The 10,255-nt window shown below is 48.2% G+C and overlaps 1 protein-coding gene across 1 annotated transcript; it reads left to right on the top strand.

Moving 5' to 3' along the window:
- Window positions 1-1,379: 1,379 nt before the first annotated feature.
- Window positions 1,380-6,656, top strand: RARRES2 (retinoic acid receptor responder 2). Its single transcript, XM_001370548.4, has 6 exons — window positions 1,380-1,466; window positions 2,989-3,214; window positions 4,120-4,224; window positions 5,710-5,808; window positions 6,112-6,239; window positions 6,466-6,656. The coding sequence occupies exons 2-5, from the start codon at window positions 3,017-3,019 to the stop codon at window positions 6,226-6,228; spliced, it is 519 nt and encodes a 172-aa protein (XP_001370585.3). The 5' UTR covers window positions 1,380-1,466; window positions 2,989-3,016; the 3' UTR covers window positions 6,229-6,239; window positions 6,466-6,656.
- Window positions 6,657-10,255: the final 3,599 nt, after the last annotated feature.

Raw genomic sequence — 10,255 nt, 5'->3', positions numbered from 1 at the left:
AGAGAGAGAGAGAGAGAGAGAGAGAGAGAGAGAGAGACAGACAGACAGGGGGGAGATGGAGAGAGAGAGAGACAGACAGACAGACAGACAGACAGAGGGGGGAGATGGAGAGAGAGACAGACAGACAGACAGACAAAGACAGAGAGAGAGGCAGAGACAGAGAGACAGAGAGAGACAGAGAGAGAGAGCTCACAGAAAGAATTCAAAATTGGTGTGCTGTTCTTCAGGTTACTCGTACTAATCCCCCAAAGGCCACACCATTCTCTGATGACAGTCTGTCTGTCCTTCTGCCCCCTTCCCCACCTCTCTAAATCACCAATCATCTTCAAGTCAATCCTGGTCCCAGAGGCCCAATGAGAGGAGCTCCCTGTATCTCTGCTACCTCCTTCTGACACTAGTTCAGTCCAGGAGTGTGCTGGTAAATGTTTAACAGCCAGCTCTCCAGAAAGAAAAAAAAAGTGCACTTGACACACTTTCAAGTTTAATCAGCTATTCACATTTTCTCCAGCATTTTCTTAAGTCTAGACAAAAAATCAAGATCCGAATTGTAGCATTTTTCAATTGCTGAGGTGTAAATAGCCTGAAAATTTAGAAATGCTTTTCACAAGCCAGTTAGAGTTGGCACCAGAATACCTCTGCTGCAGGCTCTGCAAGATCAGCAAGTTGGTTGAGGATTCATCAGACTGAGCAGAGGCTCTCCTGATCAACTTCCCATTACATCCAAACATCACTGTTTTAGCCTCTTCTGTTTACTGTAAGCACCAACACAAAATGTAAGCTCTTTGAGGGCAGGGATTGTTTTTCTGTCCCCAGGGCTAGCGCAGAGCACCCAGTACAGGTTCGTACATGTTTATTTTATTGACAAATCAAGGGATTTATGACTCCAGAAAGAATTTTCTTATTAGATATGTGTGAGGACCTGAAGCAAGGGGAGAGACACTCCATGGACTTTAGAGGGCCAAGGTCTAGACTGGGCAAGGCTGTGGAGTGGCAGGATATAACCCAAAGGTAGGCCCTCTAGCCCATGGGGCCATGCTCCCCTACTCTGATGGCTCAGCCTGGTGGAGGAGCTCAGCTAGCTGTCTTGACTGAGGTCTGGCCAGCTGGCCAGCTTCCCTGGGCTTGGATGGAGGGGGGGTGTCGAGGCAAGGAGAATGGAGGAAGGGGGGGTTTCTTTTGGGGAGTGGCAGGAGCTAGGCCTGCTGCTTGGGAGATCATCTAGATCTTTCAGGATCAGGAGACAGACAGAAGGGAACCCCAGGGGTTGTGGGAGCAGGGAAGTAGAAAGATTGGATGGTGGTAATGGGGAGGTGGGTATCATGGAGCCAGAGATGGGAGGAGATGGGGGCAGAGACCAGATGCAGGGGAGGAGCTGGGGAGGCGGAGGTTGGGGGGAAGGGGGAGGAGAGGCAGACGGCAAGAGGGAACTTAAGAGGAGAGGTCCAGCAGCCCCAGCTAGGAAGAAGGTGAAGTAGGAGCAAGGTGGAGGGTGGGAAATGGGGGATGGACAGGAGGGTGAGGAGCTAGAAGGGTGGGTCAGTGGTCAAGGGAAAAGCAGACTCCAGAGTCCAGTTCTCTGTGCCCATTCTCCTGGAGGTTGTACCAAGCTTTGGAACACTTCTCAGGGCTGAAGAGTTTGCCACAGGACAGCTCTTAGGGTCTAGGGGAGGTCTGACTTCTGAAGGTCAGAAACTGACACAAAAACCGGGAACAGGAAGAAGTGATTTGGCCCCAGAAGAGAGGAAAAAAGGGGAAGGGAAGTGGGGAGACCACTCACTGTGAGAAGGAACTAAACTGGAAAAGAACCAAGGTCGGTTAGGAACCTGGAGGCTCTGCAAGGGGAAAGGGAGCTGGAGTCTGGTCGAGATAAGATTATTTGGATCGGCCAGCCCAGTAACAGGCCCCAGCATGCTGAGGGTTAAGCACCAGCTCAGCCCCTCGGCAGGGTGTTTACGTCCTCCCCAAAATATTCTGTCTTCTGTGTGTGCCTCTCTTCTTCCTCTTCTATTCCCCTCCCTTCCCCACAAGCCTTCTCCAAGAGGGTGGAGCCAGGATCTGGGGGGGTGAGGGGGACGGGCTGGGAAACTCCAGGGCACTGACCTGACCCCACCGGGAGGAGGGAGAGGAGGCTCAGGAGTGGGAGGGGTGGAGGAGAGGCAGAATGGGGAAGAGGGGTGGCATGGCAGGAGTGCAGTGGGGTGGGAGGGAAAACAAGCTGTTTCCAGGGCCTCGGGAAACTCCAGCCCTGGCTCTGACGGCACGTCCCATTTCTGGGAAACCTCACAGAAGGGCTCTTCCCCAAAGAGTCCGTTTGGGGAAGGGAGCGGGAAAAGAGAAAGCTCTGGAGGGAAGGGAGAGAAGGGTAGCTAGCTAGACAGCATCCCAGGATCCAGGATGCCACTTTCAGGAAGGCCTCAGACGAGGTCGTTCTCCCTGCATAACTCTCCACCCTCACCCCATCCCCAGGCTTTGGTGGGCCTAGAACTGGGAGAGGTTTGCAGTTGAGCTAGGGAGGCAAGCAGGTGAGGAGGGAGATCCTCGGCTGGGGCTAAAAAGACCTAAGGGTCCTCTAGCAGCTTCCGGGCCAACGCTCTCCCAATGCCCTGCTGTGACTCAGATGGTCCCAGAAAGAGAGCTGCCAAGGGCCTCAGAGATCAGGCCACCCTCCTCACTTTACAAATTAGAAGTCTCAGATCCAAGAGAAAAGACTCTATTTCCTTTTCATCAGCCTGTGATTTAGCCCCCACCCCCCACTCCCTAGGGGCGGCTCCATCCTAGGCCCTATCAGCTGCCTCCCAATCCAATAGACCCCCTTCCTGTCCTGAGCCCTGTGTCTTCCCATACAACTAAAGGATGAGCCCACGGGCAGGCCAGGACCAGCAGGGAGCCATGCCATTGAGTGTGGGTGACAGCAGAGAAGATGGAGGGGGGGGGTGGCGGAAGAGCCTGGGGATCTTGCTCTCATGGACACAGCTTCATCCCTTGCAGGTGCCTGGCCTAGATCCAGCTGACTGGGATGTGCAGAAAAGAAATGAGACAGTTGCTGCTCCCCCTGGCCCTGTGGCTCAGCGCCCTGGGGCCCACAGGCACCCGAGGAGATGAGCTTTCCGTGCCACAACAACGGGGGTTGCAGGTGGCTCTGGAGAAGTTCCACAATCACCCACCTGTGCAGTGGGCGTTCAAGGAGACTGGCGTGGACACTGCCAGTGACACGGTGGGTGGGAAGGACCCCTTCGGCTGGAAGGAGGCCGGGGAGGGGGGCATTGAGAGAAGAGTTCTCCGCTCTGCTCTGGGAGAGGGTGCATTCTGGGCTTCCACCCCAGAGACATCATAATTTGGCAATTTTTAAAAAATGAAAAGCATTTCATGAAATAAGTTTTTTTAAATTGCACTAGAGCATTAGCCCACCGAGCCGCCCAAATCTAGGGTCCATACTCCTAGTGAGCCTCCCTGTGGAGGAGTAATTCACGCACCTGCTCTCTACAGGTGATGGCATTAAGATGGAAAATGATTTGGAATTAATGGTGCTCCAAGGGACCCTAGAGGTCACCGAGTCCAATGGTCTCATGTTATAGATGAGATAGCGGAGGCTTAGCCGGGAGTCACCTGCCCAAGATCCCGGAGCCAGCCTTGGAACGGAAGTGCTCCTTCCATGGTGCCCCCCTTGGAGGCTATCTTCTCACAGTCATCTCCCTTGAGGGACAGCAATGCTTCAGTGGCCCAGGGGATAGAGCCCTGGTCCTGAAGTTAGGAAGATCTGAGTTCAAATTCGACACAACTATATGATTCCAGGGAAGTCACTTGGCCCTGTTTTCCTCAGTTTCCTTATCTTTAAAATAAGCTGGAGAAGGAAATGGCAAGCCACTCCAATATCTTTACCAAGAAAACCCCAGCTGGGGCCAGGGAGAGTTGGATAGGCCTGAAAAATGACTAAACGATGCCTGACAATAGAGTACCGCACAGGGCAGTATGGTGCAGCCAACATTTGTTAAACACCAACTAGGGCCAGAACACGGTGTTAGGCACCAGGGGAGGTAAGATAATGCCGGTGAAGGCTATGGAGGGGGGCGGGCCACACAGGCAGAGTCGGAGCGGGCTCACTTTGGGGTCTGTCCTCAGTCATTCCCTGGAGGGACATTTGTTCGCCTGGAATTTGGGCTCCAGCAGACCAGCTGCAGAAAGAAGGACTGGAGGAACACCGAGTGCAAGGTTAAGCCCAATGGGGTAAGGGACTTTGTGTGTGTGTGGAGGGTTTGGGGGGCTTCAGGAACGTAGACCCGAGTCTCTGCATGCTTGTGTGCGTGTAGAAGATGAAGCATGTGCTTCTGCATGTGTACATGCATGTGTATAAACATGTGTGTATATACACAGATCTGAGCCTCTGTATATTTGTAATGAAATATGTCTGTGTACAGGACACATGGCTGTGTATGTGTGTGCTACATCATGGATCTGGGTGTCAGAATGTATGTGTGGGTGTGAGGCACGGGTCTGTGTCTTTCCTTTGGTACATGCCTTTGTGTGGATTATATGCACAGTGGAGCATACGTGTCTTTTGTGTAATAGCATGTGCCTTGTATGTGTATGTAATAGAGGCATGGGGGTCTGTGTGATGGCGCATGCACTCCTTTTGCACGTGTCAGGCAGAGCTGTAAAACACGGGGCTCTGGGGTGAGAGTGTAGCTTGGGTGGGAAGGGGGACGAGAAGAGTCACGAGAAGCCTGGAGGATAGAGGCCTCACTTTGGAAGGCCATGTTGGAGTGAGCGGGAAGGTGTGGATGGAGAGCTTTCTGGAGGTTCATTTCAAATGAGTCCTGGGGGGGGTGAGGGCAGGAATGGGCTGGATCTATGGGGAGGAATCCTGGGGGAGTATCAGGTTCTGGGTGAAGCCTTGCTTTCCCCAAATATCTAGGTTGATTCTACCTACCACTTCCAACTTTTAAAACACTGGGGAGGTCCAAGGAACAGACTTTGGTTTGGATTCTCCCAGAACTACTGAGTTCCCTAGGCTTCCCTGGGCTTTAAAAATGAGGGTGCCTTAGATCTGGCGCACTGATTGAAGCCACTGAAGATGGCAGAGCTTAACTAGAACCAGCCCGATTTAGAGGAAGCTATGTGACTTAGTGGAAGGAACACTGGACCAGGTATCTGTAGACAACTTCTAGGCCTGCTAGGCTGACTGCAGTGACCACAGGTAAATCCCTCAGGATCTCCAGGCCTCAGTTTCCTTGGCACCTGTAAAAGGAGGGGTTGGATTAAATCATTTCTAAGGGCCCAATGTCCTACGGTGGAAGAGGTTCTGGGCACTAGCTGCTGAGTTCCACTTACAACTGGCCAACTCCTCATGGGGAGCCCCACACTACCCTCAAGCTCTAGTACCCTTTAGCCAAGAAATAAGCCTGTTACCTCCAATGCTCTCCATATCCCCCATCTCACTCCATAACCAAGTCTTTCCCCCAAAACTCTAACCTGTCATAGCCTCATTGTATCCCATTCCCCGACACCAACTGGTGGCATAGGAGGGAGAATGTTGGATCTGAAGTCAGGACCTGGGCTTGAATCCCAGCTCTGCCACTTACTACCTGTGTGACCTTGGTTAAGTCACTCAGTTTCCTCATCTGTAAAATGATAAGGTGGGTCTAGGTGTCGTCTAAGATCTCTTCCAGCTCTAGAGCTATAAACCTTTGACCTATGCTTCTATGGTCCCAGCGGAAGAGGAATTGTTTGGCTTGCATCAAGTTTGATTCTAAGGACCGGATCCTGAAACAGATGATTCACTGCCCCATCGGGCCTCCGTGGAGTCAAAGGGTAAGCCTCAATGCTTTGTTTCTAAGATAGGGAGAATAAGGAAAGTGGGGCGGGGGGGAGGAGGAGATGTAAGAGGTGACTGGGAACCATGAATCCTGAATAGCCCAGAGGAGGGTAACTGGATGAAGAGGAATCTTGGAAGGATCCATCTGTTCCCAGAGATGAAATGGTTCAGGTGTGAGGAAGGGGAAGAGGAGAGAGGGAGGGAGAGTGGCACATGCCAAGACAAGACCTTGGCAGAATAGGAAGAAGGGGTTTCTTTTTTGGTCCTGTGACCTAGACCAAGTCTAAATGTATCTATAGGATCCTGAGGGGCAGCAGGAGACCCAATGCACTCAAGTGGAACGAGCTGGTGAGGAACCCCAAAGTTTTTACTTCCCTGGCACGTATGCCTTTTCTAGAAGTCACAGCTCTGGCTGAATCCTAAGCAGGTAAGAACCTCAGGGAGGGAAGGAAAAAAGCTACATGCTTGCCAGGATGGCCATTGGTGGATGGGTTTATGAATTGAGAATGAGGCTAGGATCCAGATCCAGGGTCGCTGGGGTCAGGATAAAGAATAGAGTTAGGCATTGAGAAAGTCAGTATTAGGGTTGGGAATGGAATTAAGAATTTCTTTTTCATCCTAACTCAAGAATTTCTCTTCTCTGTTCTCTCCAGGGTGCTACCTTGCTTTCAATTCCTTTGAAAACCAGTGAAAAGTGTGAAGGCTCCCAACATCCCTCTCAACTCACAAGAGCACGCATCCCCTATCCCACCTCACCTGGGAAAAAGAGGCTAGGCTCTACTCAGCCTGTACACAAACACCCTTGTTCCTTCCTGCCTCAAATAAAACTTCCCCAAACTTTGTACTCCCTATTTCATTTATTTCACCATGCTTTAGAAGTAAATGGGCATTATGCAAAGGGAGTCAGGATTTAGGATTAATGGCAATGGCCAATCTCCATTCCCTGGAACAGATGATGAAACAGGCTTTCCTTCTCTCAATAGGGAGATGGTGGACTCTCAGGGGAGGAAGATTGATTATGCTGTCAGATGGCTTGCTTGGTCAGTTGGTTTTGATGAATTGTCCTTCTTTGTTACAAAGGAGGATACTCAAGGGGGTAAGAATAATAAACAAGGAAATAATTACACTTAAAAAAGGATCAAAAAACTAAAAAAACCCAAACCCTTACCTTCTGTCTCAGAATCAATATTAAATACCGGTTCCAAAGCAGAAGCCTGGTAAGGACTAGGCAATTGGAGTTAAGTTCAGGATCACACAGCTAGGATTGGTCAGAGAGCAGATATGAAATCAATAAACTTCTAAAAGGGAACCAGGCCTGTTGCTACCGCTATGATTACTTGACTAACCGAAAGCTGCCACTATACCCACAAAAGGCATACACAAAGACCAGAGCAGAGCTCAAGGAAGGAGCAGGAGGACTTCTAGAATGAGGAGGGAGGTGATGTCCTGGTTATTCCACTTCTGGAGCTCCGTCTTCAGATTTGAACTTCATAAGAAGGACTTTGACAAGATGGAGTAAGTTCTAAGGAGGACAAACAGGATGGTAAAGAGGCACATGAGATTGTTTAGCCTACAAAAGAGAAGTTTTGATGGGATTAGGGGAGAGAGAATATAACTGTCTTCAAATATTTTGAGGACTATCATACGGAATGAATATTAAATTCTGCTCCTCTATTGAGGGCAGAATCAGGAACAAAGTACAGAAGTTGCAGGGAGATGGATTTAATTTCAACAGTAGGAACATTTCCTTAGAGTTGTTGGACTTTCAGCCAAGATAGCTATAGGAAGAGGGGCAGACCCTACAACATACTCTCCAAAAAAAACCCACAAAAATTTACACCAGATGGAATGATTATAAAGTATACAAAACTACAGTGAATTTTTCCACTTGTTTCTGAAAAAAAAATTAGTCAGAAGTCTGAGGTCAATATGAAAGAAGGCAACCAGCAAAATGAGTGAAGAGCTTCCCCTAGAAAACCCCCAAGGAGATTGGAAAATCCCAGGATGTGGATATTGGAAGCCTTGGAGAATGACAGGAAACAGTACAAAGGAGCTGCACTCAGACCTGGATACTCCAGGCCCAGGGTCTCTTTAATGCCTAACACTGTCCTGAGATGTCAGTGGTCAGATTTAATCATATGATCTATAAAGATATGGGTGGGGTAAGGAGAGGGGAAATAACTCCAGGGTGTGGAGGTTAGCACAAGAACCCAAGGGCCCAAGGGAGCTCAAACTGGGCCAACAATCCCTCCCAAATGTGCAGCAGAGGGCTATGAAAATGAAAGGAATACTGATATAATAATCATTTAGATTTGCTCAAGCTTCCATTCTTTCTAGGGGTCTCTGATCCTCCCGAATCTTGATATAACATCAATGCTTTGCTACTGCAACCACCAACTGAGCCCACTAAACCCTGACCAGGAGTAGCCTTCAGGGCTTTTCCAGATAAAGCAACTATTCTCATGATCAAGAGGGGCTTCAGGGCTTTCCAAATAAAGATCATAAAACAACCCACTAGGCCCTTTTCAGGAGAGATCCTAAGCCTTGCTCCAGGAATTGACTGACCTCTTTCTCTCAGATATGTGGTTGTAAGCATTAAAAGCTAGAAAGCCCCTGTAGCTGATGAGTTCCTTTCTTAGCAAAGGAGTCCCACATGCAAGCCATTCTACTGAGAAGAATAAATGAAGAGCCTTTCCCTCTCCCTCTTGGTGTCTCTACTCAGTTCGATTCCTGCCTATGGACCCAGATACCTGGGAAGGTACAGGTTGACAGAGAAGAGCCTGGCTTTGGCCCAAAGTTCCAGTTCAGAAACTAAAGGTGAAGATAAGTAAACCTAAGAAACCATAAATCAGTTTCAAAAATAAAGAGATCTCCCAAAAGAAGGAGCAATTCCATAACAAATGCGAGCAAAAACTAAAGGGAGGAAATGGATTTCTACAAGGACTACATGAATGTGTAGAAGAAATGAAGCAAGAGATAAGAAATGAAATAAAAACTTTAGAGGAAAGAATTGGAAGGAGAATAAATAGTTTGGAAGACCAAGCCTTATCTAACAAAGAGACTCCCTGAAAACCAGAATAGACCAGACAGAAATCAGTGCTTTCAAGAGACAGTAAGAAATATTAGAACAAAATCAAAATAATGACAAATAGAAGATAATGTAAGATACACATTTAAAAAAAACCGACAGAAAAAAGGTTAATGAGAAAGACTCCTTAAAAATCATTAGAGAAAAAAAGCCTGAACAATTATATTTCAAAAAATCATGAATGAAAACTCCCCAAATCTATTAGAATTAGAGGACAAAGTGAAGATTTAAAAAAAATCTATCAATCACCTTCTGGGAAAAAATGGAAAAAAGGAAACGTCCCCAAAATGTCATAATCAAAATCCAGAATTCCCCCATCAAAGAAAAAATACTGCCAATATCAAGAAGAAAGTATAGTAGAGATCATACAAGATCTAGTAGCTTCTACCATAAAAGAGAGGATGAATCGGAATACAATATAAGATTGAGGCATAAAACCAACAATAGCTTACTGACCTTGAAAAGCTGAGTATAAACAATTCAGAGAAAAATATGGACCTTTAGGGATCATCTCGTTCTTTGGACTTGAATCTTTAGCACCTAGCACAGTGCCTGAAGCATAGTAGGTGCTCAATAAATATTTGTCAATTGATTAACTGAATAAAGGATGTTAAATCATTTTTGCTTCCAGACTAACCCTCACAACAGATATCCAGGGAAGCAACTCCACCCACAGAACCAGCAAGCTAGCCTTGAGGAAGTAATAAGACCCTCCTAGAGGAGAGATAAAAGATTGAATGTGTTGGCAAGTCAAACCACCACCATTGTTTTGACCACTCTCTCTCCTGATGGAGACAACCCAGAACCCTGAGCCTAAGAACTGTGGGAATAGCAGTGTTCTCCAGGTCACCTGTTTTAGTTTTGGTCCAGATCCCATAGACAATGAGAGGAGAGATCATTGTAAGAGGCCCACGTTCCTAATCATCACCAGCAACAACTGCTGACCAACTGTGCTCAATAGGCAGAGGTTACAGGAGTCCTAGAAATGGCACAGCTTCTAGACCCACCATGGGTCTTGCTTCTGACCCAGCCCAATAGTCATTGTCCAGGAAGACAATGCCTATGGACAAGGGGCCAATCATTCCTGCTAACCCAACCAACTGCCACCCACAGAGTAGGCAAATCAGCCTACCGGAAGCATTAAGGCACTCTGAGGGAGGTGTAGGAAACAGCATGCGCCAGGTAAATCAAATCACCATCACCAATTTGGCCACCATGTCCCTTCAGAACCTGATGGAGATATCCCAGGACCCTAAACCCCAAAGCCTTGGGAAAACCCATGCATCCTGCCCAGTGCTCTCTGCCGTCATCCTGGAAGCGGCCCCTATGTAGGCAGATGCAGCCTGAAGACTAGT

The sequence above is a fragment of the Monodelphis domestica genome, chromosome 5 (assembly GCF_027887165.1).
Source record: "Monodelphis domestica isolate mMonDom1 chromosome 5, mMonDom1.pri, whole genome shotgun sequence".
Classification (NCBI taxonomy): Eukaryota; Metazoa; Chordata; class Mammalia; order Didelphimorphia; family Didelphidae; genus Monodelphis; species Monodelphis domestica.
Note: the sequence above shows the minus strand (reverse complement) of the source record. Positions and strands in the feature narration are given on the sequence as shown.

Bases quoted from the DNA above. Each gene is read 5' to 3' on its own strand.
- RARRES2 (XM_001370548.4), top strand. From the start codon at position 3,017: ATGTGCAGAAAAGAAATGAGACAGTTGCTGCTCCCCCTGGCCCTGTGG. The intron at 3,215-4,119 runs GTGGGTGGGAAG...GTCTGTCCTCAG, and splicing joins TGGACACTGCCAGTGACACG to TCATTCCCTGGAGGGACATT. The intron at 5,809-6,111 runs GTAAGCCTCAAT...ATGTATCTATAG, and splicing joins GGCCTCCGTGGAGTCAAAGG to GATCCTGAGGGGCAGCAGGA.